The sequence below is a fragment of the Haliaeetus leucocephalus genome, unplaced genomic scaffold, assembly GCF_000737465.1.
Source record: "Haliaeetus leucocephalus isolate CR32 unplaced genomic scaffold, Haliaeetus_leucocephalus-4.0 Scaffold495, whole genome shotgun sequence".
Classification (NCBI taxonomy): Eukaryota; Metazoa; Chordata; class Aves; order Accipitriformes; family Accipitridae; genus Haliaeetus; species Haliaeetus leucocephalus.
The window spans coordinates 3,157,875-3,183,832 of NW_010972931.1; the positions used below are offsets into that span (position 1 = coordinate 3,157,875).

At 40.5% G+C, this 25,958-nt stretch overlaps 1 protein-coding gene across 1 annotated transcript in view; it reads right to left on the minus strand.

The window, feature by feature from the left end:
- The window catches only part of RASA3 (RAS p21 protein activator 3), a 94,241-nt gene that overhangs the window by 57,277 nt on the left and 11,006 nt on the right, over window positions 1-25,958 (minus strand). The window contains exons 2-4 of the mRNA XM_010575666.1: window positions 25,294-25,397; window positions 14,017-14,111; window positions 322-398 (exon numbers count right to left, since the gene is read on the minus strand). Coding sequence (XP_010573968.1) covers window positions 322-398; window positions 14,017-14,111; window positions 25,294-25,397 — 276 coding nt within the window. The remainder of the gene's footprint in view (window positions 1-321; window positions 399-14,016; window positions 14,112-25,293; window positions 25,398-25,958) is intronic.

Sequence of the window (25,958 nt, forward strand, 5' to 3'; positions counted from 1 at the left end):
CTTAGCTAGTCAGGTCCTTAATGCAAATCAGAAGGACATTAATATTATCCTTTGATGTCTTTTTAGTGTTTATGCCACGAATAAATTGGATAAGTGCTTTACTAACATTTAAGACTATTAGGAAGAAAATTATGTAGATTGTGTGGAGAGAAGAAGAGAAAATGAAAAAGTCTCGCATCGTATAAATTCATAAGGACTGATTAAGAGCATTCAATGTCCAATCAGTATTTTGATTCTTCCAACTATTTTTAAATGAAGCATTGCACACATCCGTATTTTAGTGTGTTTCTCATAACTCCGCAGTTGCATTTCAAATCCTACCGTGTTGCAAGCTTATGGCAGACGACACCAGTGTCTGTTATGACTTCACTCAGTCTCAGCTCGAGGTGGACCTTCCCCTGAAACACACCAAAAACACCATATGAAAAATTAGTTTTATGCATAGCCAGCCACACCATTCAAAATTAAAACAAAGCAAGTCAGTCAATGCAAGTAATTCCAGAAGTTTAAAGATTAAGTAATAGCTGTATGGCTAACATATTTCACCTGCCAGAGAACCCAGATTAGTAGCCCTTTCACTAAATTTCAGTGCATAACTCCCACCATTATCTTATCTCTGTATGTTTTACTAATTGAGGGATATGGAGCGTCTCTGGTCTGACAGAAAAATGTTGCTTTATCAATATTTAGAATTTTAAATATTAAGCAAAGATCTGCAACACAGTCAGTGAAAAGACATCATAGCAGCGTATTATAAACGCATACTTACATGTTTTAAACATTAGAAAAACAAAAATTATGAAATAATATAAACTGTGAGACAAGTATCAGTAGAACTACAATGGGCAACTAAAAAAAAAAAGTTCAACCATGTTGCCAGCATTCATAGCATCTACTATTACACGGTCTTCAACTCCTTACCATCACATTAACTTTATTATGACTTGGGCCAAGATGTTATGCTCAAACACACTAAGAAAATAAAGGCAATCACGAATACAAACTGTATTCCTCTTACTAATTCTACTGCATTTCAAAACACGAGTATCCACTCCCACTGGCAAAAACTCAGCATCACTCTTAGAGTGTATATATACTAAATACAAAATACATTTTGTTATTGACCTATTCTGACACGCCAACAACTGTGTGATCATCTGCAAATCATCATGGCCAAAACTGAGTCATTCACCTTCATAACCACCTCCCCTCCACCCTTTTTACCAAAGGACCCTAAAATCCACCCTGCTAGTTAGTCAGAGCTCTAATGTGGGTGTCATCTTTGACTCAGATCTACCTCAACTCATACACAAGTCTGTTGCCACCTCTTTCATAAGGTCTTCCAGATTCAACCCTTCCTCTTTTTGCACATGACTAGAACTCTTGCCAGAGACTTCGGTGTCTTTTCTGACCGGTTACAGCAACCTCCTGCTCTATGAGGATGTCTATCCTGCATAACAGAGGAGAGTGAAGATCAAAACCTTGGTCTCCAGTTGCACCTACGCTGTTAAGATCTACTTCCTCTACAGCAGATTTGTCTGGATGAAAGCTGGTGAGAGCCGTCCGAAGCAGAGCAGGGAGTGCAGTAACAATTAAGTAGCATGGACATGCAGAAGTTCAGTTCAAGCTCATTCCCCAGTCTTCTTACATTTAGCAGTATAAACAAACACTGAAGTCAGTGCCCAAAGACTTGTCCTGAAGAAGCCTATGAGAGATTCTGTTTCTTACTGCAACAGTCATTCTGTCCCCTTCCTTGTATACCCCTGTCTCGGTACCATTCTTTCTGCACTATCTTGAATGCACACTTCACACTTTCCTGCATTCACGCTTTCACTCCTCAATCCTCTATCACCTACTTACACCTTCAGTATTCTGATTTAGTAGTGTTTTTTTCCTGTCCAAGGGCTGGAACATAGGTCTTTCAAGTACATGTGGCAGATGATACTGGTGCTTGTCCAGAAAACAAGAAAAGGGAAGGAAAAAAAAAAAAAAAAAAAAAACCTCCCCAAGCTGTATAAAAGCCCATATTGCAGCGGCATAGCAGCAGCTTGCTGGCATTTTCAACAGGGAAGGACCCAAACACGTGTGGGAGTTTAAAAAGATGGCTCCTGCCAGGCATCTTTTGCATCATTTTAAACAAAATAACAAAAACAAACAATGCAAAACCCAAACATGTTGCATTTGGCTGTCAGACTCCTGATTCTCATGTCCATTTCAGCAAGACACAAATCCTCCTTCACCCTGTCAGTGTACACAAATGTCATTATCTGTCACCTTCTAAACTGAAGCCTGTCCTCATGAATGAGAGAAGGATTTCTCTGCACAAATGCGTAAAGCCACTTCTAGACCCATCTCTTTAAGACTCAGTACCACTACAGTGCCCATCGCACCCATGCGTAACAAGGGCTAAGCACACAACCAGCTGAGAACTTCAGTTGAGCAGGATGGTTTTCTGGCTTTAGTTTTACTACATTCTCCCTTATTCTTCACTATTCTCTCTTCTACTGGTCACAAGTCACATTTTATCACAGGAGTCAAACCACAAGTCTCTAGAGAACAAGTATATATTATGGACCTGTAAAAATACTACTGCCAACTTCACTGGTATCCTGTGTATTACCTTTACTAGAGGAATCAACACTAATACAAGTTTTGAAGAAATTAAGAGACAGGAACAGAGATTTAGGAACTCTAGAGAAAACATCCCTTTGTAGAAGGTGAGAATGTTTTTATTGAAATATCTCTGCTGATCTTAAACAACGGTGAGACTGACCCCTCTTGGGAAAGAAAGAATGCTTCAGTACTCTTAGGTGAGCCTGAATGCAAACTTACTGACAGTACCAATATGCTTGATCTCACACAGACTATGATGGAAGCTCCCTATTTTAGAAATTAAGATGCAAAAATCTTTTAAAGTCAGTAGTACTTCACACGTTTTCCCAGCTACATTAAGTACAAAAATATAGCGCTGCCTCCTTTGGGCTGAGAGCCATTTTTTCTTGTAGCTCTCATTTTTCTCTTCTGAAGACCTTGAAAATGGTAAGCTGCTCAAAAAGTGACTCAAAGCTTCAGACAGCAAAACAGAGGTCATGGAATCGCTGGGACCAGCAGCCCTACGACTATTCCCAGAACACCTCCGTGCTTCCAGTTAAACACTCAAATACATTAAAATAAGACTACAGTAACATACTTGCAGGCTTAATGCACAGAAAATATAACTCCTACATAAACAGAATGCTTTTCCCCAAATCAATTATACCGTTAGGCAAAACATAAGGATTCATCTGCATAAATTTACTCCTGAGCAATGCCATCAGTTGGTTTACAAAATACCAGATAACATGTTTTTCAAAGGGAAGCCGGAAAGCTATGCAATGAATCAGTACCATAAAATCAACAGTTAATCTAACCAGCAAAAGGTCAATTGATCACCTATACTGGATTAAATGTACCACAGAAACAGGGAGTTGCCAAGATATTTACTGAGAATTCGTAACAAAGAAATTCTTATTTTATTATCAAAAGAACTACTGTGATAATAACAAGTGCCTCCAATTGTACTAGGTGCGCTAGTTATTGACAGCGTTTAGAAGCAGGAAAGATCAGATAATGCAGCAGGATAAAAAGTACGTTGTCCTCATTTTAGAGCTGACACACTGGCTTGGTCCTGCTCAGACAGAATCCCCGTTGCAGAGCCAGGAATTGAGTCTAGGATCAGTCCCAGGCCTGTGTTCTAGCCATAAAGCTTTCTTCCTCCAGCACAGAGAAGAAAATCAGAGAAGAAGCTGGAGGTTTGACAATTTTGAAGTAAAAAGCATTAATTACTAAGAACATTTCCATAAAAAAAAAAATTCAGGATGTTCCTAGAAGCAGCTATGCTCGTTAGCATACCCTTCACATTTGGAAGGGTAGGACTTTTTCAAGGAACAAGCTGAAGGAGTGCCAACTAAACTGCTGAACGCTTCCTTTTTCATCAACTCCGGCTGATATGGATGGGTGGGTTCATAGGTCATACGTCCTTCCTAATCATATCTAACATCACATAATAGGGCCAGCCAGCTTCCATTTCTCAGTTCTTGATTAAAGAAGCCATCAGTAGACTGAATTTCTTGTAGGGAAGCAGACAGTATTCAAAAGGAAATCAGTAGCAAACAAAACTTTTAAAGGGCCTCACTGCAGGAAAAAAAAAAATTATACTATGCTTGTTAAATATCCCCTTTACTAAACAACAACAGAATCGAGTTCCAGTCTTGTTAACATTCTCATAACACTAACAGGTATGAGGAAGAACTACACACACAGTTATCTGAAAAACAAACTGAAACTGATCATAAACTTGCAAAGGAAAGAAAAGGCAGACTCAAAGTCCTGTTTTTATAGATGCAGGAAAAGTCTGTCTCCAGCCACTTCATTTCTCCTTGGAATGCAGCTGTGAGTTACTGTGGACTGAAATGCCAGAGAACAGTTGAAAAGCAAGTAGAAGTAAACAAATGCTACCTACCTGTATCATGTTTCCAGCATTTGCAAATTTGTGGTTTAATTTAAACACAGTATGTTGAAGGAAAAAAGAAAACACATGACCGTAGATTATCCTAAAATTATTCTTACAACAAAGTTCTGCCATCCTGGCATGAAACACTTTTAGCATCTTGAACAAGTGGCGGGCCTCAGAGGTGGTGTTTGCAAAGTTACCAGGACACCACTGGGAGCTATTTCTGAGCGCAGTTACGTGCACACATTTTGGCCTGGAATCTGACACACACCACACGATCCAGTGACTGTAGATTCAGATGCAACATCTGATCTAACTCAAAACAGATGCGATCTGGTTTTTCAGGGAAAAATTTATGAAAAAACACCGACAAACACTAGAAATGTCTGTGCTTTATATCTGAGGTTCTAGTAAATGCACAAAAGACTGACAGTCTGCGTAAGTTCAAAAGACAGAAGCCAAATCTACCCCAAATCTCTTAAATCCTCTCTCTTAAGAAATTATCAACCAGATCTCCATCCTTTTTGTTACTGTGAAACAGTTTTTAGAAATCTTACACTTTTTAAAAACACAGGGAAAGAACAAATCTTCACTGTTAATTTTAAACAAAACCAGAAAATATACAACCCACTTGTTTGAATATTAAATACCAAGTCAATTATCTTCATATACAGGGCTCACACAGCACTATAATTCTCTCTTCTACAAAAGAACAATAGCTGATATCACAAAAACTCCTAAAAAAGGTATCTGTCTACTACTAAACCTGCTGGACAAAACGTTTGTGATCCCACCATTCTACTTCTTACTAGCCTACCCAATTTTGCTAGGGACTTTCTCCTCCAATGTGGGAATGCATCTGCATGGAAGTTTTCCAAACTTCCCTCAGCAAGTTTGCCGACGACACCAAGCTGTGTGGTGCGGTCGACACGCTGGAGGGAAGGGATGCCATCCGCAGGGACCTTGACATGCCTGAGAGGTGGGCCTGTGCAAACCTCGTGAAGTTCAACAAGGCCAAGTGCAAGGTCCTGCACATGGGTCGGGGCAATCCCAAGCACAAATACAGGCTGGGGGATGAGTGCATTGAGAGCAGCCCTGCGGGGAAGGACTTGGAGCTATTGATGGAAGAAAAACTGAGCATGAGCTGTCAATGTGCGCTCGCAGCCCAGAAAGCAAATCACATTCCAGGCTGCATCAAAAGAAGTGTGGCCAGCAGGTCGAGGGAGGGGATTCTGCCCCTCTGCTCCGCTCTCGTGAGACCCCACCTGCAGTTCTGCGTCCAGCTCTGGGGCCCCCAGCATAGAAAGACATGGACCTGCTCAAGCAGGTCCAGAGGAGGGCCATGAAGATGATCAGAGGGCTGGAGCACCTCTCCTGTGAGGACAGGCTGAGAGAGTTGGGCTTGCTCAGCCTGGAGAAGAGAAGTTTCCAGGGAGACCTTATTGCAGCCTGCCAGTACTTAAAGGAGGCCTGCAGGAAAGATGGGGAGGGACTCTTTAACAGGGAGTCTAGTGATAGGATGAAAGGTAACAGTTTTAAACTGAAAGAGGGTAGATTTAAGTTAGATATTAGGAAAAAATTCTTTACTGTGAGGGTGGTGAGACACTGGAACAGGTTGCCCAGAGAGGCTGTGGATGCCCCATCCCTGGCAGTGTTCAAGGCCAGGTTGGATGGGGCTTGGAGCAACCTGGTCTAGTGGAAGGTGTCCCTGCCCATGGCAGGGGGGTTGGAACTCAATGATCTTTAAGGTCCCTTCCAACCCAAACCATCCTGTGATTTACCCCACATGGTAAATGAGCTCAGCTCAGCTCACTGCTCAGAGTGTGGAAAGAGGGACTGGGACCCACCTTTGGCTCTTTACTCTTCCTCCTGCCGGTACAGAGTGACTGCACGCAGTCTCACCCCAGCTCCTGGGGATGGAGGAGGGAAGACATGTAACAGGGATGGGTTGCAGGAGAGGACTAGGCTAAGCAGGTGACATGAACCATGCCCATGACTAATGCCAGCACTTCATTGTTTTGGAATCTCAAATTTAGCATTGTGATACCCCTGGTATGTTGGTTTACTTCTCTTTGCCACAAAGTTGTCTGGAGAAAGGAGCACTGGAAGAACTCAGCACTGCACACAGACCATTCCAAACTATGGGATAACCTGTGCTGCTGCTGCTTTCTCTGTCTTTCCAGATTTTATTTCAGGATATAGCAAACGTTATTAGACAGATCCTGTCTACTTTGAAATCCCCTTAGGTGACTTTGAGATGTCACTTTCTGGCACTGGTAAAGCTTAAAAGCAAACAATAAAACTGACCCAAACGCTAAGGGCTCACTAAATGCTGTCCATGAGGGATTGGGAGAGGAAAGACCAAGGGTGCAGCTACTGCTTTAGGTAAATGCAGCTCTGCAGTATCATCAGCAGCCTCACATAAGGTCACAGCCTAACAGCAGCTTTGAGATCAGGAGGAAGAGTTTGTTTGCTGTCTAAATTTGCCGCTCTAACAGCTGCTTCTCCCTTTAGCAGAGGGCAGCAGGCGGCTGGGAAAGGTCTAAGGATCACACTCCAGATCACAGCCTGCGTGCTGGACCACAGCGTGACACACAAGAATCTGAAACAAAATCCAGTCTATCGCTGTGGAAAGTGCAACAGCTCTAATGAACACTGCATGGATTCATAAATGCTAGGCAAAGCAGAACTGATGTCTGCTTGGTCTCCGTATGTGCAAGCATGTCAGAATTGCTCAGTAACCGGCAAACATCTTCAAATGGCACAATGTTCACCTTCCTGTTCCTCTAAAGGAAGAAAACCTCCACATGGTTGAAATCCTTACAGTTAGTCGTGTTCTCCTCTCAAATACTTTGATGCAACACAGTATGTAGATACTGTAAATGAACAACATCCAGCTTTCATTTCACCAGAGAAATTGAGTTCTGCAGATAGAGAAACCAGGTATGTTATTTTGAAATAATGTAAATTTATTATTCCATAGTAAGTGCTCCTTACCACATGCCACGTTACAGACTAGCTTTTTAAAAGTAACAGACCAAAACTGGATAGATTGTCTTACCCCTTTGTGCTGATAAGCCTGAATACTGCACTCTTACATTCGCACAGGAAGTCTTGCCACAAAGCAGAATCTGGTCAATAACTGATCTTTTAATTTATCACAAACATTATTTACCATTGTTGATGCATGATTCAGTTCTCCGAAATAATTTCGTCAGTAGGCATGTAGCCTTGAGAATCTTCCCACCCTATCAAAACAGATTTCATCTCTTTTCAAAACAACTAGAAGAGAGAAACCTAAAAGCCACTGTTCATAAAATAGAAGGTAACACCCATTTATTTCCTGTGTGTGGTGGAAAGCTGACACCAAACCTGGAAGCAGCTTCTTCTTTTTACAATTTGCATATACCCATGCTTAGAGTAGGTTATACAAAATGCATCAGTGACTTGTCTTTACGCTAGAAGCATTTAAATACCTACACAAAGATAGTTAATGTCAGTGTTGGAGTGTGGGCATGCAATGGTCTTAACTGTTTAACAGACTAGATAATTCTGTCAATCACTGGAGTGAAACAGCCTTATACAAGTTGCTCCTAAAGACAATTTGCTCAACCTAGTTTATCTTCAAACCCATATTCTTAAGAAAAGTAACAGTTACCATCAGAGCTATTCCAGTTCAACACGATTTGCTCTACATATATAAAAAGCATTGATTTATACAGAACAGGAAGCAGGCAGATATGGGAGAGACCATGGCAACTTCCACAGTATTATGAAGGTAAGGCAAAAGAAAATAACAGAGAAATAACTTCCAGCTTCCTCTGCAGATCTGGGAAAAACTTCTTTAACTGTCACACAGGACTGAATGGAGAAGAGCTAATTCAAAAGCTTGTGGTGAAACCTTGGCTCTGCTGAAGTCATGGCAAAACTCCCACACGGGCAAGGCTGGGATTTCATTCATGAAGCCTGACATTTGGGCTACAGATTCTGCATTCAATGGGAAGGTGCTGACAAAGGAGGAGAGGTTTTTCTGAGCAGCAAAGACTGCCCTGGATATATTCTTCTAGCTAACATACAGGAAGCGAATCACAGAGCCAGCAGTGATTTCCAGCACAAGAAAAGGATTTTAGGTGTACTCTCCAAACATACCTGTAAGTAATGTTTTCTACTAATAATGTATAGTCCACCATCTAGCACTTGTATCAGTCCATACTCAAGAACAGGCATGTTTAATCAACAATAATCAAAGGCCTGTGTAGGAAAAATGCTAATGTGCTGGAAGGAAGAGGAAAGGCTTTTGGTGTCTGAAGAAAGTATTTCTTAACATCAGTAAATCTTTTGCACAAAGCTTTGAGTACAGAAGGTTAAAATGTGAGACAATTTGCTTCCTCATTGTTGGTTATCTGCTCTTTACATGCCTTTTTTTTTTTTTCCTCCTTAAATAAAGTTGATAGCCAAACAGATATGTTTCAGACACAAAGTTCTTAGGAGGAGGAAGGGGAAATGAGCAATTTTCAAATTTTTGTGTCAGATCTTTTCACCCCCAACAATGAGTTTTACATAAGACCTTGAGCATGACTGGCTTTGGAAAAAGCACTCTGTCATCTAATACCAAGAACTCAGCTCTAAGACAACATGACCATTTCACATTTGTCAGTGCTGTGGAGGAAGTAACTCAAAGGACACTTGAAAAGGGGAACTTTTAAAGCAAGAGCCTGCACATGAAAACGTGTCAGAATGATCTAACTCCCCTTGCATTTCTCCCCCACTTTGGCATACACAGACTAGATGGTTTGGAGTATGCTGGCGTATTTTGATATTTATCAGAATGTCTCTGGATCTTTAACTACTTCACTGATTACGCACACACAAAGGGTGTTTGAGTTGCAAAGCTCAAACTTCACAAAACAGACTTGAACTATGCAGGGCTGAAGTTACTGTGAAAAAAATGAAGGGGAAAACTACTCAAAACAGGAAGGGCCTTTTAAAGATCGCATGTGCACTTGGGCTTAAATGCCACCGAGAACACATGGACCACTGAGAGCATCTGTCATCTACAGCCCCAGGCAAATATCTGAATCAGTTACTGTTGGGTAAATTTCTGCATGTGAAGGAAAGGCAAACATTCGTGGATCAAGAGAGATGTACACACAATAGCATTGCAATTTTTGCTTCCAGTCCTCAAAAAGCATGAGAATGAGAATATAGCAGGTCCTGAAAGACAAATGACTAGCAGAAAAAGAGATGCATCCCCTGGAAAGTGTGCAACATCATGCTCTTATTGACTTCAAACAGTCTAGAAAGTTGTGTCTTCTGTTGCTAGTTCCTCCCCTCCAGCTGAGGCTGCCTGATTGTTCGTAGTCTCTTTTGATGCAAAAGTTAAACCATTTTCAGTAATGGTTCAATTTCTGTTTTACTTCCCACTGAAACGTTTGAGCACCTGTGCTGTCACATACTGGGTATTTAGCTCTGGGCATGGTGACATCCCACTGAGGAGTAGGCAGGCTCCATCAGAAGATGGGAACTTAAAATTCCTTCAACTAAATCTACACAAACCCACCTGGTTACAGCTTCATACTTCCAGAACAAGTTTTCCAGTCTGGAAGTTAAGCCATGAATTATGCATTTAACAGCTGCTGTCAAGTTTCATTCTGCACTCTGTGTAATAAATCTTCCTGACAGCATTTAACATGTTTTAGTATATTTAAAATGGAAACATTCAGAAATCATGTCATTTCATATTTGTGTACCGAACACTAATACAGTTTTGATGGAGTTTAATAATTTGTTCTCCACAGAGGAGCTTGAAGTTAAACCACTTACAGCACAACAGTCTCATCACCCAGGTTATATCTAAACAGAATTCAGGGTATGTGTTGACAGAACTATAGCAGACTATGCAGTAAGTTACTTTCAAACTAGCAAGAGCAAAACCAGCCAGTAAGATCTTGGGACATTGATTTACCAACAGAATAAGAGCCTGTCAACCCCAAGGGGCAATTACAGTCCATTGCTGAATGACAGGGTGCTGTGTTCTGACAGCTACTGTTACCCACCCACTCAGATGCAGGGAAATTCAGGTGCACCTGATTATGCTGATTATCTCCGCTAGCTAGCTTGCTAGACCAAATGATGAACCAAAGCCACAAAGGGCACATGGGTGGGTAATGCCCAATCTGCATCCGCGGGCTGAGCAGCTGCACAGCACCTGTACTGCTTCGTGTGGGACTGTGCACCACATGGAACAGCATCAGCGGTGGTGAGATTACAGGCCTCTTAGCAGCTCTTCGCCTAGATAGACAATGCCCCAATTTTTTCTTCAAGATGAGCAATCATGCCAGACTCCAGTACATCTTGCTGTCAAGCAATAAATAGATGTGGCATTAAAGCATCTGACAATAACGCTCACATCTGTGTAGGCCGACAATTAACATAGTCTTGTTGTCAGTAACATCCTCATCTGCCATAAAGTTTATCAAGTCATACTCTCACCTTGCACTCCTGACACTATAAAACATCTTTATAAGACATTAAGAATTAGGAAATGTTGGAAAAAACCATAAAACTGAAAGCAAAGCCTCAAGCTAAACACCTTGGCATCTATGTCTGATGGAGTTATACAACATGACCACTTATACTTTGATCTTTTTTTTTTAAATATATAGGCTTATTTATTTTGTACAGCATTAAGAGTTATAGAAATCCACTCAAATTCCACTAACACTACAATTCTGTTTGTTTGTTGTATTATATGGCACTTGCAAAAAAAAGAGAGGAATCTCCACATCACATACTATTCCTTCTCTATGTATGAAGACAGAAAACAGTATGGCCATTTGAAAATTTGTACCATTTCTGGAACTTATACAAGTGAGGTCCAAACTACATCAAGAACAAAATTTTAAATTCTACTCATTAAACTTCAGATAGCTCAAAATACCAAAATATCAGAAAAGTTATTACCCTTAATTTCAAATCAGTCCTCCTCTTCTAAAAAATGAGGCCAAATGTGTCCTGTAACTGGGCATCTGAGAACCATGGCACCCAAGATAACTACTATTTCAATAATCCATTGATTTTTAAAGCTGGTTTTCAGTTTCTGACTGTGCTGATTTGGTCTGCTTAAAACCTGGGTATTTCAGGCTTTGCATACAGTAAAGAACAGTCCTATACAGGCTTACCACTGTCACCCAGTTTCTTTCATATCCTGGCCTAATGAATTAGAAAGAATTAGAAACCTGGTCTCTTTGATAGTTTTGGGTGTTGGTTTTTTTTAATTCCTGACTCTAACTTGTATGACCTCAAGCAAGTCACATTCTTTCTGACACTTATTCTCACTGTATTCAAAAGCGTGGGAGTGACAGTAGCTTACCTCAATATGGTGCTCTGATGCATAACTAAATAGACATCAAGTGCTCTACAACATGGAAAATAGTATTAAGGTCACTGGCCGACAAAGCCAGAAGTAAGACGCAGGAGTTCCCTGGCACATGGCTCAATGTTTAATCCACTAGATTATGTGGCCAACGGGGACAACTGCTAGAATGATAAAACTGATAGTTGGCACATTAAAATTGTTTTCTGACTACTAGTATTCGCATGATTCACTGCAATTGTTAACTACTTAAAATATCTTAAATTATTTTCCTTAAAATTGGAGAAAAACTGAATAACATTGCGTAAATACCTATCATGAACACGAATATTCTTTTTTCTTTTATAAATGAAAAAGCATTTAGAAAAAATACAACTGAGATACCACAAATGTGAAAAGACACAAACACAAAACACTCCTTCATTTGGCTGTCTTCACTTGCATAAGAATTCATACAAAATATTTACAAATCTGCTCCCACTACTATGGAAAACAAAGCCCTCTTGCAGACTCCTTAACATAAAGACTGTGGAACATCTAAGTAAATGGATAAAATCAGAGTGTTGTTCATATTTACGCTAGTTGTAATAAATGCTTATCATGGAGCCCAGAAACAGCTTTTAACAGTTGGGCTCTTAAAGATACAAACAGCGGAAGTGATAAACTGTACAAACAATTACAGAGAACATGCTTTCCAGCAAACATCGTGCTCCTCGTGTCTCCAAAAGCTAGAGCTGCCTGCAAACCTTTCTGTTATGAATTTACAGCTTACATTACCAGTGGTGCCCTAGAAAGCATCCTGGTCTAAAAAGCTTCCACAAGCTCACTCTGTGTAAATACTGTAACAAAATAAACAATGCAGAAGCTTATCCAAATATTGGCTTTCTTCAGCTGATAAATTACAAAGGGAAAGTTTTCATATCCTGCAGGAAATTACCACTAAATCCATTGTTTTAAAATCACTATCATAAGAGGCTTTGGGGTAAGAAGAAAAGGAGACCAGGGTAAATAGAATAGACCCCTAAGTTAAAAGGCTGTTAAAAGCCTTTCCATCACCATTGGCATTGAAATGTGGCATTAAAGAAGATCAATATTTTACAAGAGAATGTTACAGACTGAACAGGCTGTCATGACGCTTTCTTTGCATCACATGCATAACCATGTATTATTTGTCTCTCCAAACAAACAGAAAACCTAACCTTGAATGTATTTTCACGTATGCTTCACTACACACAACCACGCTACACATTGGAACAAGTGTGTGTTTTAAGTGTTATTTTCTGACCTGCATTCAGACTGAAAAGCCAAGACATTACGTCCAACCCTACCACACAGCAGTATCTAAGCAGCATTTCCCCTTGTGTTTATTGGAGGCTGTTGCAGAGGTCATACATTCATGTCTGTGGCCTCCTAAGCAAATACTGTGGTTCAAAAGTGACCTGTAATATATACTTAGAGGAAAAAAAAAAAAAAGAAAAAGTAACTGATTTATATTGACTTGATATCCTGCTATACCATTTTAAATTTCTTGCTTTGTTATAGTGATTGTCTTCTCAAGACCTAATATTGTAATAGAAAACAGAATCTGCTTCAGAAGAGAGTAAGTACAATAAAGGAATCTCGCTGTGTACAAAAATCTGCAAAGTACCAAACCCTAAATGGAGCTGAAGTGATATAATTGTCAGCATTCCCATGGTTTGGAGCAGGGTCTAGAAATCTGGCAGGAAGTGTATTTTTCATCTGAGATGTACTTGTTGCCATTCCTGTGACAACCTGCCTACATAGTTATTTAAAACACTACCTGCAAATACTGTTTTCAAGCTGGCTCTGCTCCCTGAGGAATCAACAGTTATTTATATGGTTTTGAAGTTATTTGATACTTGAGATAACCACACCCCTCCCTGTATCGGTGACCCTGATAGTTCACATAGTTTTAATTATTTCTGTAGGCAGAATCCTGGCCCCATTGATTTATGCACACTTGTAACTCACCCTACACACACAAGTTGCAAATGTCACTGAAACCTAAACCATACTAATGAGCAGTGCTTCCTTCTTCTAGGGAAGCAACACATCTGTCCTAGAGCCACAGAACCCATAAAGCTGCCATGGTCCTGTTACAAGTACTCCTTTGCCAAGATAATCTCACCTGTACTTCTGAATCAGCATCAACATGCTGGAGTTGAAACCAGGTGTCTCTGTTATGATACTTCTGCAGATCTTCTTTCTGTATAGCTACCTTTCCTGGAAATAAAACAAACCAGAAGCACAGTTTAAGACATGCTATAGCTCCCCTGAAGCACATTTCCATCATAAGCAATTTTTAAAACAATGATTTAAGGACTGTCCTATTCAAGAAAGGCTTCATAGCAAGGAAAGATTTCTTCAGGGCATACGTCTTTACACAATACAGAATTCCTTCTGATGAGCAGCTTTTTCCACTTCATATTGTGAAAGACTTTAAAATTCCTAACGTCATACTCACCTAACAGACTGAAGCACTGGGCTCTGTGGATAAAGCTTGTAAGTATGCTTACAGTGAAAACATCATTATTACTTCTTTGACATGACAATTAAACTTGTGAGAGGAAAAGCTCGAAAATTGTTGGAGAGAGATTTGAGGCAGATGTCTATAACAATCCCAAAAAAAAGCTCCATGCACAGGGTTATTGCTAACAATATTTTAGGATGAGGCTTTTCACTACATAGTTTTGCAGGAGAAGGGCAGCAACTAGAGACGTCAAGTCACAGCAGATTCCCAGATCTGCATTTTGAGGCCCTGTTGACCTACTTCCCTCCCTCAAGTCTTGCAGTTTTTGTATTCCGCAACCCAGAGGCACCCAAGTACTACCCCTTGACTGTATACAGAAGAAAAAAACCCCAAACCACTGTAGAGCTTTTCCCCTTACCTTTTTACCCCCCTCTTACCCCTATGAAATTAGCTGGTTTGGTAGTTATGACCACAGCAACCAGTTCCATGCTGTGAACTAATGTACATGCACGCTAAGGGCTAAAATATATGTAAAGCTGAAACTCTTATCTTGCCCAGTCTCTCAAGGCATTATGTAAAGCACTCTCTGAGGGGCAATGAAACTTTTTCCAAGCATCTTTCTTTGTATATACAAAGCAGAGCATGGCATGCCTGAGGAGCACGTGATCCTCAGAAAGCAGCTTTGGGCTGGGTGGTTCCCCAGGCACTCAGCAAAGCAGCATATTCAAAATGAAAGAATCCAGGACAGTCAGAGATGTTCATGAGGCTTGAGAAAGCTGGTTTTTGGCAATGTGGTTTGGTAGCAGACTTTCTCTGCTAGAGTTGCTTGCATACAGTTTGCAGCCATTGCTTTGCTACAGAAACACGGACTTTCTTTAACCAAATCCTGCTAGATAAAACACACTGATGAACAGAGTCTTAGTGGGAGAGAAATTTCCAAGGCTTCCCAAACCCATGCAGTTTGGCCAGAGGTCAGTAATACATTACCCCAGCAAATGTTAACAGAACATATTTACAAAAAAAAAAATTCCATACAATGGAAGACTACAAAAACAGCAAATACAAAGCATTCTCCCTTCTGAAATCGAAAAGCTTATGGAAGTCCCAGCAGTAAGTTATTACACCCCTCAAATTTTGGCCTTTTCCTTTAGCTGTTGTCAGATGGCTCCACCCAGCCCTCCTGTACGCTGGGCTGCTCCATGCACCCTGCTGCAGCTGCATTCTTCTGTCACCCTCGGGCTGCTTCTGGTGACAGCTTCCAGATTTCCAGTCCCGGTTTCTAAACTACTCTGCCATCCTTCCAAAACTGCCCTCCATAGTATCCGCCAGGGTTTCTGCTCTAGCTTCCACAGCGCAAGTCTTGCTCATTCTGCCCTCAGCACTCTCCTCCCCCTGCTTGTCCTTTAGAGATTACCAGATCCATCTCCTGGCAAACATTAAACTAGAGATTAACAAGGCAGATTCATTACCAGGCTCTTTATTGGATATGCAAACGACTTGAAACTTCTTAGAAAAGCAATAATTAAATTACACAAACCTAAAAATAATATGGCAAAAAGGGTAAATAAGACAACTGAACTGCGCTGAACAGAGGACACCAAGCTACACTGCTGAGAATCTGTGATGATTGCTGTGTATTTTCAAAGCTTCTACTTTTATTCTTCAACCACAGCAGTTTGTGGGCAGCCTAGTTTCTCTAAAACATTTTGAGAGGAATTCATTTAAACATGTGACCTTCCAATAATTGCTTTGGTCCTCACTTGAAATGGTTTACTTTCACTGCTTTCTATCCTCACTGTACCCTTTAATCTCTTGCAGAAATCCTCCACCTGACTACAGTGTGTCATGCACTTCCCAAACACCATTGCCCGTAATCAGTCTCACTCACAGTCACCTCACATGCAGGCAATGTCCTTGCAGAAAACTCAAGGACGATTTCAGCAACATCTGCACCTGTATGTAGTATAAATGGTGTTACCACTGTCCCCTCTTTCAGCAGGGAGTTCCACTGCTCTCTACATCAAGGATGGCAACATAACCCAGATGGGCCTGACTGCACTGTCAGTACATAATTGCAGCAAAGTGTTTGGAGGCAATGGTACTTGCCTCCAGCTCCGAGAGGGTTAACATGGTGGTACAGTTGTTTTCATTAGGAAACTGTTTGAACAGCACTGTTTGCTCTGCACACAACAAGTCTTATTAATGAGTGAAACTTATTGACTGGACTGGCTACAATCCAAGGTTTTTCACTGCATACCAAATATCTACTAGGAGGAAAAAAAAAGGGGGGGCGGAAGGGAGAATAAAAAACCAGGACCTACGCTTTGGCTAGTCTAAACATATACAGAGGTGTACACTGATCAGGCAGATCGTTTGATCTGCCCCATTAAACAATTCTCTGTGTACAGGAGTGCCCTGCACAATTTCTGTTCATAACTTCACCAGCACCGGCCATGTCCATACGTTCACCCAAGCCACCCTCCTCCTCCTCCTCATCACCAGGCCCGCGTAAGCCACAGTGCAGGTGCTGAGCACAGTCAGGTCCTGTCCTCCTCTATACAGTCACTGCTCTGCCACCAGCTGATCTACGTCTGACCTGGTTCAAACAACTTCTAGCCTCACCAGAACTAGGTTAAATCTAGGCCAACAATCACAAGTTGTTGGCACCTGTCAATCGACTGGACACTATGTGATAAGGGCCTACAACTCTCCTTGAAGATAAACCTGACACACAAGGTCAGAAAGCTTTACCACCACTTGTTTACAGGACATGTGGTTCTTCAGCGTTCTCCCAAACTCGAGCCCATTGTCCCGTGCTCTTTCTCAAGGCTTGGGTGGCTGCCAGGCAGCAGGGAGAGACTCCAAAACTTGCACCTGAGGCACCCGGCCACTCCTGCTTGTTTACTCAGAGCCGCCCCAGGCTGCAGAGAGACTGGGTCTGTTTAAGCTTTTAGAAACTGTATGGGAGGAGGCAGGAAACAGCAGAGCATGCCGAACAGTAAAGGTGTCATTTCAAACCTTAGTCAACTCTACATTTTAAGAAGTTAGATTCTCAGCAACAAGACCAGCAACGATGAGGTAAAAAACCTTCTCATCTGAACTGACTTCCTTCCAAAGTCTGACATTCACCAGGACCTCACGTTTGGGGAAAGCATAGAAACCCCACACACTCCTGCATGTTTTCCACCCATATGGCAGTAATTTCCCTATGTCCTGCAGTTCAGACCAAACAGATCTTCACTAGCACATTTAAATCCTAAGCCCCGTGTTCAAAACAAAGATGAGACATGCCCTACCTGACCCCCTCCTTCTGTGAATCTCTCTTTAGGGAAAAGCAATCTACCAACAACCTATTATTTCAAACATGCAGCCAGCTCACGGATGAAGTTACCACCCAGGCCCTGGATAGTCCTAAGGGTGCAAATTCCACTTTACGATCCCTGATGTTCAAAGTGATTTAAGAGTCTCCTACCTTCCCCACCCATGCACCCCTGTCCTTGTAGCAGGCTGTACTGAAACTGTTGAGGGATCAAAACTAAAAAAACACTGAACAATGAAAATAAACATTCTGGGGGAGGAGAAAGGAAGAAGAAATAAGTTTCAGGGGTCACGTGTGGGTGCTGTTGGCATTTTCAACACACAGATCATTTCAACTGACCTGTTTTATGGCTTCCCCACTCAAGAGTCACATTAACACAGATGGAAGATAGAAGATAGTAGAATGTCAACAGAGATGGGTAGGGATTTCTGGCTTCACCGCTTTGGAAAGTGTTTGTGGAAGCACTGCGCCCTCAGTGCCTGTCCCTCACTGGAGTTTCAAAAGCTCTTCCCAGGCAAGTCAATGCAGCCCATTAGCTTGTCCCTGGACACGCCTGGGCTTGTCAATTCAGCATCTAACGTTTCCGTACAAAGACTAATAGACTTGATAATTTGGCTCAGGCATTCTCCATCTAGTCACAACTACCTTCTGTCTGGATTACCTGTTGGTGACAAAAGGATTAGACGCTAATTTGAGGATTACATCTCACCTTTTAATACTCATTTGCCACTTTGTAGAGTGCTTACCTCACAGCTGAGATACCTGAATATTTATGTCAGATGCTAGATTAGCAGAAGACATATTCCTTTACCAAAGAAGAAGTCAAGACAGCAACAGGACAGGAGTTTGTAATTTTAAAAGGGCAGAAGGCTCTACCTGAAAAGTGATCCAACAGTTATTTTACAGAACCCTAAAAGCAGAGCATTTCAGGAGCTCTGGTATCTTCTCTTTAGGTTATCTTTATCTTGGAATACTTGCATAGTGAAAACCACAGAACCTTGCATATTGCTGCCAAGTGAGCTGAAGCACTATAACGTAATATTTTTAATACAATGTCCTCCATTAACACCGACTGCAGTATAGTTAATTTACAGCAAAGGGTTAGGTCTGAGTCACATGTTAAAAGGCCCCAAACGCCTAATTAATTCAATCTTCTCTCAGCTCTGAGCAGAGACTACTTTGCCTCCTATGTGCTGCAATATTAGGCAGTAAGAGGATCTGGAAGCTAGTTCAGGAGTTGCTTCATGCTAGTATATTAAGTGCACAGACACTGTTATCAGTGAATTCATTTAAAATAACTGATATGAAGATGCGCAAGGATAGTCACTTTCAATAGCTGGAAAGATGAAGGACAAATCAGAATCAATTTTAATCAACATTTTAGGCTGTGAAAGCCTTATGAAGCTTTAATTACCTTGAAATCTCCAACCAAGAAACACTGCTGCTATTCCAGACTACCTGGAATTTTATAATTATATGTATGAAAGATTATTTGTCAAAGTACAGAAACTTTGCAAGACAAAAAGAGCTAGACCCCTGCCTTGTTCAAGAACCAAATTCACTCACCCCTGCCATAACACAGAAAAAGATCGAAACAAGTGGTCTTCCTACTTGAAGATTAGAAAGATAAGGATGAGAATTAGGAGCAACATAAGGCTTCAGAGCCTTAGAAGCAGCAGAATGGCCCCCTCCAGATCCTGTGCAGTGCACCATGAAGCATAACACTACTAGACCATCTGCTACCATAGGTAAGAATTAGTAGCGATAATGGCAGAACACTGCCAGCACAGCAGTGGTGCATCCTACACCACTACTGATGTGTACTATATTCACGACCCCAGTTTTGTTTGGTTTTTGAATAACTAGTCCAAATATAATATCACTTATGAAACCCATTTTTCTCCCTTGTAGGATTTATCTTGGATAATAATGCAGAGGAAAATAGGATGTTGATGACATAGCTTCTATTCTTCAAAGAAGCAAGCTGCAGCATTGCATGGACTATCCTCTATCAGGGTAGTTTTGCTGGCCACAATCCTAAAGATCTCACCTGGCTTACACCACAATTTCTACTCTCCCTTCCTGTTAAAAAACAAACAAAACAAAACAAAAAAACCCTACTCAACCACACCTCTGGTATCAATTCTCTGCCAGATGCTCTCTCAGCCCTTAAAACGTCCATACATTTGAGAAGGGCAGTATAGCCCATGGCTAGTTGCCACAGGAGAGCAGTCCTAAAATCTGGACTTGCAGTCCCTGTTGTCTGCCTTACAGTAGGCACCAAGACCCTGAGCATGCTGCCTGCACTGAACAACTGCAGAAAATACAGAAAGTCCAGCTCAAACTATAGCAGTCAGAGATAAGCTGGGAGGACGGATCTATGGTGATATTCCAGATACAGATAGCATTAACACGGTCATTTGGTAAGGAGGAGGGTTGCATAAAAGGACAGTCGAGGTTCTAGCACATCACGCTCAGTAGTTTTGTTTATAATATGTATACTTGTAGGAGGAAAAAGGAAAAATACATATTTTTGAAAGCTCAACTTTGTTTTCCTGCTTTTGTGACCATCTGTTATGTTAAAAGATATCGTGAGTGCATCCTAACAACTTATTCTATGCAGAAAGTATTTATTTTAGGCTTTCTATGCAACCGTAGAGAATCTTCTCAGGATAATTCTAGTCTATAGCTTCTCAAAACTTGTCATTGTGGGACAGAGTCATCTGTTTCCTTTATTTCATTAGTAGCTATATTTATACTATACTGAGTAGCTATTATTCCCATGTCATCCAACAGCACATCACGGAAACAGTAAACCAAGTTGTGACTGCTGCCTAAGCCACGGTCGGGGTAGAAGAAACAGAGGAACGCAATTTTCTATTAAAATCCTGATTTCTATTTCACACTGTATTGGAAGATCTTTCCTCCACTTAGCTAGCAAGAAACAAAATTTAGCAGGGATGATTCTTTTTCAAATTTTCTTTTAAACCAATAAAATAATCAAAAGGTGATGCTTCAGCTGTATTTGGCAACAGCTACCTAATAATGGCAGACAGTTTGCTTGGATGTTCGGTAATAAGTGGTAGCAACTCCGCAGACACACCTCCTCAGCTTTGGAAACAGTCATTAACAAAGGCACAGTCACCTCAAACAACTTTCAATTCCAGGGTGTTTTCATTCTGTGAAAGTGTCCATGAGCTATGATTTAGTTTCATCTCCTTCAGTCCAGAGCAGCTAAATTTAGCTACCTCCAAAGGTAAATTTGCTTTATTGCCTTACTTTGCTTCAGCTCATCTAGTGTTAAGCAGGAAGACAGTTACAACCTGCCAGAATATAATGTCCACAAGAGTTTAAATTTGTTGCAGAACACACCTAATAACCTCTCTGAGGGTGACCTACAGCAGTTAAGTTATAGTAAATGTAATTAACAGAATCACTCGCTAGTCTTCTCCCCGCTGGCTTTCTGCTCCTTCATTGAAGAGCTTAGGCATTTCACGTGCTTTATTCAGTACCATTCCATCCCCATCAGCACGGCAACCAAGCCTCCCCCTCAGTCAGGACTACCACAAACTTACAGAGGAAAGTTCTTACTCCCCAATGCAGTATAAGGGCCAAGATCAGATTTACTCTTCCCCCTCAGAACTTCACAGGGGGTGCACTGTGCTGTCTTCAGGTTCCTGCTTAACATAGATGTTAGCAAGTCAGTTACAAGCATCTGTTACCAAAACAAATGAAGTGCTGGGGTGAAAAAAAAAAACACCCAAACATCATTTGTGATTTAAATAGAAGGTAAATAATTGTGTACTTGTCACCTGAAGGGCATATGATATTAACTATTCTCTCAGCACAGTGCTAAATGACTTGGTGTGGCACATTTCCTCTTTAACTGATCTATATGTCCAAGGTCACAGCCTGGCAGCCTAAACTGTTCACTACACACCTAGGAGAATACCAGCTCGGGGCATATTGTGGAGACAGTTTTCTTCACTAAATCTAGCTCAGTTAAAGGGTGAGAAAAGCCTTCTGTCCCACTGTATTGGCACAGTTTGCCTCATTTAGTTTTCAGCTTTTTAGAAAAATTGAATATCAAAACATAATCATTAAAGAACATATATTTATATCTGCCTTACTTAGCAGCACTACTATCCTAATATTCCTTCTACTGCATCCAGCCAGAGGTATCTTTTTCCCATTACTATTGGAGGGGTACCAATTGACAGTTTTTCAAGTTAATCCCCCCTCCTAACATCTTTCTCATTGTAACAACTAGATGGAAATAGCTATCCTATGTATTATTGTTCCATCAAATTGGTCTACTAGTCCTATTTGATCATTTGGAAACAAACAAACGAATCTAACTTTAAATGGAATTTACCATTACTTTCAGTAGTACATTTCCTACTCAAATCATCTCAACATACTATAAATAATCGGTATATAAATTCTAGCCAGTAACAGTCAAGACACAATATCAATTAAACACCTTAAGACTAGTTTACTTTCACAGTAACTGTGTATTTGCTACATTTTATCTAAAAAAGACAAATCGTCTTTCAGATCCAGAGCTCTGCATTTTCTTCATTATATCTACATTTCAACTGACATCCAAGATTCTTCCAAGACACAGTTGTTGAAGAGTTCTATCTGTTTAGCTAACAAAATCCTAGATGACTTAGCAAATTATGATTAGGAAAATGCAAATGTAATAAACAAACATGCAAACTCAAAGATATCTTTATCTGCACAATCCTCCCATCCTGTATGTCAAAATACTACAGTATGTTCCAAAACATATCTGCTACACATGTGTTCCAGTTTCTGAAATTTGTTTGGTTCTCCTCGGAAGTTTCTGTCAGAGGTTTCAGGGGGTTCTTATTTTTCATTTTCTTGCTCCCACTCCTTCCGCTTTTGGTGGCTTGAGCATTCTCATGTGTCACATATTGAGCTGCGTTTCGGATGTTTAAGAATTTGCCATCACAAAACTTGTACTTCATATGTGAATAAATAAAAGCATGCCTACTCTGAGCTCCAGTCACCCTGGAAATCAATATTGTAACACCAAGAGAAAGTTCTGGCAATACTAAATAGTGATTCAAAAGGAACTCTGCTAGCCAACCAATTTAAAAAAATAGCTATTTGCCAAATTCTCACCATTTTGACACACATGCACTCTGTTCTCTCTGTCTCAAAACCCCCGCCAAACCAGCCAAACAATCAATGCAAACAGAGGTCTTAAACATACCAGATCACACAGGAAACCCAGGCAAATTCACAAGCTCAGTAACATCTGAGCTTAAAATTACATCTCTCTGGATGGAACACACAAACTCCAACTCCCTTCTCTGAGAAAGTTCATTGCTGGATAAGCACGGGAAACCACATTTTCTTCAGCAGAAGTGTCTCATGATGACATAATATAACAAGCGATCTCTGTAATGCAAACAAAGGGCCCCTAATTTACAGAATTTGGGCTTCAGTGGAAAAGAGCTTATTCTAGCACTACTCTGACCAAACTTTTTCAGTAGGGACCTCTTCCAAACCTCCCTTGCTCAAGGCTCTTCAAGGAAAGGTCTCTTAAGACTGAGATGAAGATACACATAGAGCAACTATTCCTTTTAAATATTACAGACTTTGTTCCAATGAAAGAGTTCCCTTTCTTAAAAAAACTCCACTGTTTAGCTTTGTTGCTGCTGATTCCTGTTCAGTAGGAACTACTGAAAATAACCACATGCAGTTACTCCAGAGCACTGTTCTCCTTCCAGAACATTTTCCTATTACAAGCAGAACTTAGAGTTAGTATCAAAGTGACAGTAATTCTGGATTTTTTTCTTCTCTCCATTGCTATTTACCACACTTCCACATCTTTGAAATGCTCTTCCAAATATGCCTGTGACAAGGAGGGAGAGGAACAAAGCAAGGAAGAGGGGACAAAACTCAGACTATAACAGCTAATATGCACTGTAAAATCTCGATGTAGACAGGTAACACTGGAGGGTTTGACTTTTAGTGCTACATCAGTATAGTAACACACCAGACTGCCCACCTATGGATTCTGCAAAGCATACAGAAGTCAACATTGCCTTCTCCTGAAGGAGTAATGAAAAATAGAAACCTGATCAATCATTCAAGCATCCAAACAAAAGTCTCTTTATATCTTCTGCCAGTCCTTCTTTTTCACAAACTGCTCCCAGTACCTTTAAGACAAGATTACTCCAGCAGCTCCTGAAGAATTCCCCTCCAATGTCAGAGCTTGATTATTAAAACAGGAACTTAGGAAACATGGAGAAAAGGAAATAATTTGCACTTCTCTATCTGCAATCTCATGGGTCTGGCTTGTGTTAAGTGTTCAGAGACCCTTGCTCCAAAAGAGGGAGCAAAGCCCTGAGCAAGAAAAATTCCAGTCCATGGCCTGTTCATGGGTCACTGCAGCTGCAGAAAACCAGTGACACACAGGAGATCAGATGAGGCAGTTTCAACAATGAAAAACTCATCAATTGAAAGAAAGGTATTACTTTTGCGTGACAAGGGGAAACTAGAGATTAGAGAGACCAAAAAGCTTTCCAAAAGCTCACTCAAAAAATCAGAAACTGACCCCCTCCTCCCAAGGATGCTAGATTGCTAGATGCTATACACATATGAGCTCAGTTAGGGACATAAAAAGAATGGCAACCCAGTTTCCTAGCTCATATGTAAAACAGTAATTAAAGAAAAAGCTAGCGACTGCACGATAAAAAAGTGTAATGTAAAGATACATAGGAAGAGATCTGCACCACCACCCCGTGCACTTTAACATAACGCACTTCACAGCATTATACAAACTGTTGCTCAACATCAGACAACTTCCTCATGACAAGCTCTGTCAAGACATATACACCTCATTGATAGCTATAGTCATGTTATACTGGAATTAGAAAAATGGTAGTCATACACAACTTATTTCAAAAATAAGAGATGAAAAACTGAAAAAAAATCCAAACAGTTAAAATGACTTAAAGTGGAAAGTGTTCCCCTCAATAACAACTAGGCTTTTACAAGATTTTTATCCCTGAAGAGATAAATAGAGTGTCATACAATTTGCTGCAGGTGAAATACATAGCAAATAATATCTGGAAAAGCAGAGGTCTTACAGAGCTATTCTGTAGGCAACAGCTTGCTCCGATACTCTCTATAAAATTCTGTCATCATTGTACTGTGGGTAACTATGACCAGTAGCTATTACTCTGCATGTCATTATGGTAGTCATAGTTTAACAATACTGCATGCAGGTAAGTATAATGAGTCCTGGAAAACTGCAAGACTAAAGGCCTTGCATTTTGAAAAAAATGCAGTAACAAATGATATTGCCAACATTTAGGCGATAAAGCATTGTTTATTTCAGTTAAACTGCAATCCGCATTTACTATCATAACGGACAGCATTTATTTCCCATCCTCTTTTATAATATGTAATACTGAAGGCATTTTTGTCACTTGATAAAAAAGGACAATACTGAGCAGTACTTACCACTGTCATCATCAGTCCTATCAAGACCCCAACTCATAAGACTACATACGATCTAACAGTTAAAATCCAAGAGAAGTAAGCTGTAAAGAAAACAATAATTTATGAACACATACCTATGATGGAATCCCTTCGAAAAACATCTCTGTCAAAAATATAAAATGACAGATGGCGAAAGGTCCGAGGAATTTCACAGTAAAAGTCTTCTCCATAGAAGGGGCTGGGTAAACAAACAAAAAAAAACATACACAAACACACACACACAGAAAAAAAAGAAATTAGTGTTGGTATCCTGGAGGAGCCAGCATGTTTATACTTCATACCCAGAATATCACTCTGGACTCTGATGGTCTTTCCTGCCCATGAATGTGCACCTTCAAGCACTGTTCCACTTTGACTCTTCCCAACTAGCTTAAATACCCACAGAACAAGATTTCTTAATGTGCAAAATGAACAGATACTTCTTTTTACCTGGAAAACAAGTATCCCTAAACAAAGAGGGCAGAGACCACATTATCTGTTTTACATACAGTGCCTTGAAGGGTGGCGGGACGCCCCTGCTGCCACACTATGCTTACAACAGACCATTACGACAGAGATCACAAAACCATACTCATGAACATAAGCAAAATACAGCATGGTTCACGGTACATATATATATATATTATATATATTTCATTTTTATTTTTTTTTGAAAAGGAGTTAGTTCATTTAAAATAAAATGCCTACACCCATTGTCTCTTTTCTCATCCCCTGCAAAGTTTCTTATTTAAAGTCAGAT